This window comes from Eimeria tenella, genomic scaffold (genome assembly GCF_000499545.2).
Source record: "Eimeria tenella Houghton genomic scaffold, Eth_scaff4424, whole genome shotgun sequence".
NCBI classification, from domain to species: Eukaryota; Apicomplexa; class Conoidasida; order Eucoccidiorida; family Eimeriidae; genus Eimeria; species Eimeria tenella.
Window position 1 is genome coordinate 1 of NW_013545350.1, and position 3,902 is coordinate 3,902.

At 55.0% G+C, this 3,902-nt stretch overlaps 1 protein-coding gene across 1 annotated transcript; it reads right to left on the reverse strand.

The window, feature by feature from the left end:
- Positions 1-1,587: 1,587 nt before the first annotated feature.
- On the reverse strand, positions 1,588-3,746 carry ETH_00042870 (DnaJ domain-containing protein, putative; the record flags this gene model as incomplete). Its single annotated transcript, XM_013380084.1, has 7 exons — positions 1,588-1,731; positions 1,935-2,021; positions 2,273-2,410; positions 2,636-2,719; positions 2,976-3,263; positions 3,474-3,585; positions 3,649-3,746. The coding sequence occupies 7 exons, from the start codon at positions 3,744-3,746 to the stop codon at positions 1,588-1,590; spliced, it is 951 nt and encodes a 316-aa protein (XP_013235538.1).
- Between the last annotated feature and the right edge of the window lie 156 nt (positions 3,747-3,902).

Below are 3,902 nucleotides of genomic sequence, written 5' to 3' on the forward strand. Positions count from 1 at the left end.
CTTGCTGCTGCTGCTGCTGCTGCTGCTGCTGCTGCAGCTCGTGTTGCTGCTATCGTTACTGTCCCGAAGAATTCTGATTCTTTGATTGAGTCGTCAATTCTGCGGGTGCGTGTCTGCTGTGGTTATTGCTGCTGTTGATGCTGCTGCTGTTGCTTTCTCTGTTGTTGCTGCTGCTGCTGCTGTTGCTGCTGCTGCTGTTCGCCGGCGTCAAGCTTTGCAGGGCAAGTGCGTAGTGCGAGCCTAACAAAGAAAAATGAGCTGCAGCAACAAAATAAAGCCCTTTTTGCTGCAGCAGAAGGCGATGGGGCAGCAGCAGCAGCAGCAACAGCAGCAGCAGCAACGGCCCGTTGCGTCGATGCTGCCAACAGCAGCAGAAAGATATAAACCCTCAGGCAATTGCCGCCCTTTCAGAATATTAGTAGTAAACCCTAAATATAAATTAAAATTTAAATTCAAATTTAAATTTAAATTAAAATATAGAAGCAACAGAGATGCAAAAGGGGCGGAAGATCTCGAGGCGCCTCATGACCGCCCGCGGCCGACTCGTCCACGCCCGCCAAACCCTAAACCCTAAACCCCAAACCCTAAACCCTAAACCCTAAACCCTAAAATAAAGTTGCTTCTGATGCATTTACGTTCGCGTCCAAGGGCGTCTGAGGCTTGAGGTGTATAGACAGCTCCCGTGTCGGCACCGCGGTGTCCGCTGAGCTGCCTGTACACCTCAGCAGCTTCAGCGCGCTGCTCAGAGGTGTACATACACTTCAAATTATTTTATTTTCCTGTCTTTTCAAGTGTATGTACATTTGAAGAAACAACGAGCGGGAAGGAAATACCCAAACACAGACCCGAAGTCCGCTGCTCTCCAGCTGCTGCTGTTGTTGCTGCTGCTGTTGCTGCTGCTGCTGCTGCTGTTTACCTTTTTAGCAGGGAGGCCTTTTCCCTTCCTGTGGGGCCCAATACGTGGCTGCGCAGCAGCACTGAGCGAGCTCCGGTGTACATTCACCTAGGAGTTTGTTGTAGCGTCGCTCCCGCTCGCTGCGGTGTACGTACACCCAAATTCCGGCCCATCCGCGCGCAGCTGGGGTGTACGTACAGCCCAGCAGAGCTGCCTATACACCGCAGCTCAGGTGTACGTACACCCCGCCCCCTGCAGCGCAGCAGGGCCTCTTTTGCTGCTGCAGATTTGAAACTCTATTCTACGAAGTCTCTAGGATTTTACTGAGGTGTACAGACACTGTAGAGTGTGGGACCTCGAAACTGAAGTGTACGTACACCGCAGAGCGCGGGGTGTCTGTACACCTCAAGTGCGGGAACACTGAGAAACACTGTAGCTGCTTTATCTGTTTGTCAAGCCTCTCCGTCGAGAGCCTCCCCACCCTAAACCCTAAACCCTAAATGGGGGGTTTAGAGCTCCTCGTGGGCCTTCCGTCTGCGTCTGCCGCCCCCAACAAGGGCAGGCCCCAACGCTAAACCCCAAACCCTAAACCCTAAATCGGCAGTTCAGAGCTCGTTCTGGGGCCCTCCGTCCGCCTCTGCTGCCCGCACACGGCAAGCCCCGACCCCAAACCCTAAACCCTAAATCAGGGTTTAGAGCTCGTCGTGGGACCCCCCATCCGCCTCTGCTGCACCCAACACTGGCTCTCCTTTCAGCTTCTCAGGCAAAGGCGCTCCTCCTATAACTCTGTCCACGAACTCCTCCAGTCCTTGCTTCGTCACGGGAGGCTCTAGCCGCTGCAGCGCAGCAGCAGCAGCAGCAGCAGCAGCAGCAGCGGCAGCAGCGCGCAGGAAAAGCCGTGCATGCAGGAAAGGGAGCCACTAGGCACTGGCCCCCAGCTGCAGGGCTCGAGGCCGCATGCAGCAGCAAGCCCCAAAATACATGCGCTCCAGAATTAAACCCTAAACCCTAAACCCTAAACCCTAAACCCTAAACCCACCAGGTAGCGCCGCCTCTTGGGCCTGTAGGCAATTACCATTTCTTCTTTGCTGCTGGGGGGGAAGCCAAAAGCCGCAGCAAATACCGGCTGCAGCAGCAGCACATAAACCCCAGAGTGCAGCAGCAGCAGCACATAAACTCGAGAGCAGCAGCAGTACATATACCCGAGAGAGCAGCAGCAGCACATAAACCCGAGAGCAGCAGCAGCACACAAACCCCAGAGAGCAGCAGCATGCATGCATGCAGCGAAAGCCCCAGCCTTCTTGCGCGCCGCCGTAGGGCGGCCCAGCGGGGGCCTAGGGTTTAGGGTCTAGGGTTTAGGGTTTAGGGTTTGCCCACGTTCTTGTCCGCAGCAACATACACCAACTTCACAGGGTCTGTCTTATACTTCGCAGCCAACTCCTTCAAAGAGCTGTACACTTCGCGGGCGGAGCCCCAGGCAGCAGTTTTGGAGGGCAGCAGCAGCAGCACGCAAATCTGCAGCAGCGCAGCAGCAGCAGCAAAGCAGCAGCAGTGCAGCAGCGCAGCACAGCGGACACCCAGTCTGCTGCTGCAGCAGTGAGTGCCGCTGACGGCCGTAAAAAAGCCATGCATGCACGCGATGCGCATGCACGCATGCATGCACGCACGCATGCATGCATGCATGCATGCATGCATGCGCGTTGCATGCGTGCATGCGGCGGAGGGTCCCCGGGGCTTTACCTGCGAGTCCTGCGGTGTACATTCACCCGCGCGCATGCGCCTGCGGGTCAAAGGGTGGAGAGTTTTTGCGCGAGGGACTCGAGCCTGAAGAGCGCAGCAATGAGGTGTACGTACACCCGAAATAAGAGGTCTGATTCGCGCTTTCCGGAGCTGTTTGTACACCCCAACGCTGCGGGCGCTGGGGTGTACAAACAGCTCCGGATTCAGGTGTACGTGCAGCTTTCGCGTCGCGGTGCGGCCGATCTGCGTGGAATTGCGGGGATTAACTGAATAAATTGAATTAATTAAATTAATTTAATAAATTTAATAAATTAAACTGAGTTTTTGCTTAAGATCTCACCTGATTGGCGACAGAAGCGAGCGTGGAAATGAACTTGTCCGGCGGCATGCCCCGGACCTTGCGCCACTCGCCTTGCAAAGTGTCCAAGTCGGAAACCACCAAAAGACTGGGGATTTCCATATAAGTGACTGCATGCATGTTGTTGAACTTTGTTGGCTCTCTGAAATAATCCAAAATTAAATCCTTTTCCGAGGGAAATACTATTCCAATGTCCAGCTGGCTCTTGAAAAAGAAAGCCCCCAAGTACCACTCCGGGGGCGCCGGCCGCTTCCGCGCAAACAGCACCACCTGCAATAAACCCTAAACCCTAAACCCGAAACCCTAAACCCCAAACCCTAGGGTTTCAGGGTGGGCGTTAACATGCACGCGCACGGACACCCATCGCCGCCAAGGGTTCAACTAAAAACCGGGACAATGAACCCTACAGCCGACGCTGCGCAATCTGCAACCCAAACCCTAAACCCTAAACCCTAAACCCTAAACCCTAAACCCTCGCACCTTGGTTTTCTGGGGGTTGCTCGTCAGCCAGTCCTCCATGTTTTCGTGGGTGAGTGTCGTTTGGTGCTTTGCAACCTTGTCGCTGATGAAGGCCAGGATGTCCTCGAACTTACTGAGCGCCAAACCCTAAACCCTAAACCCTAAACCCTTAACCCTAAACCCTCGAGAAACACACCGAGTTGCTGCATCTGCGTCGCGTTTGCACGAGAGCTGCGTGGCGCCCCACTCCAGCTCGAGGGCCCTGGCGGCGCCGCGGGCCCGCTGAGAGGCCATCGAGGGTTTAGGGTTTAGGGTTTAGGGTTTAGCGGACCTTTTGCCTTTGTAGAGGATTGGCTCCGCCTTTTTGTCTTCGCTAAAAAAAAAGACCGAAGGATATCTTTTGCCTTTGCGGCAGAGCGGCAGCTGCCGGTGGCTGCGGCAGTTTACCGC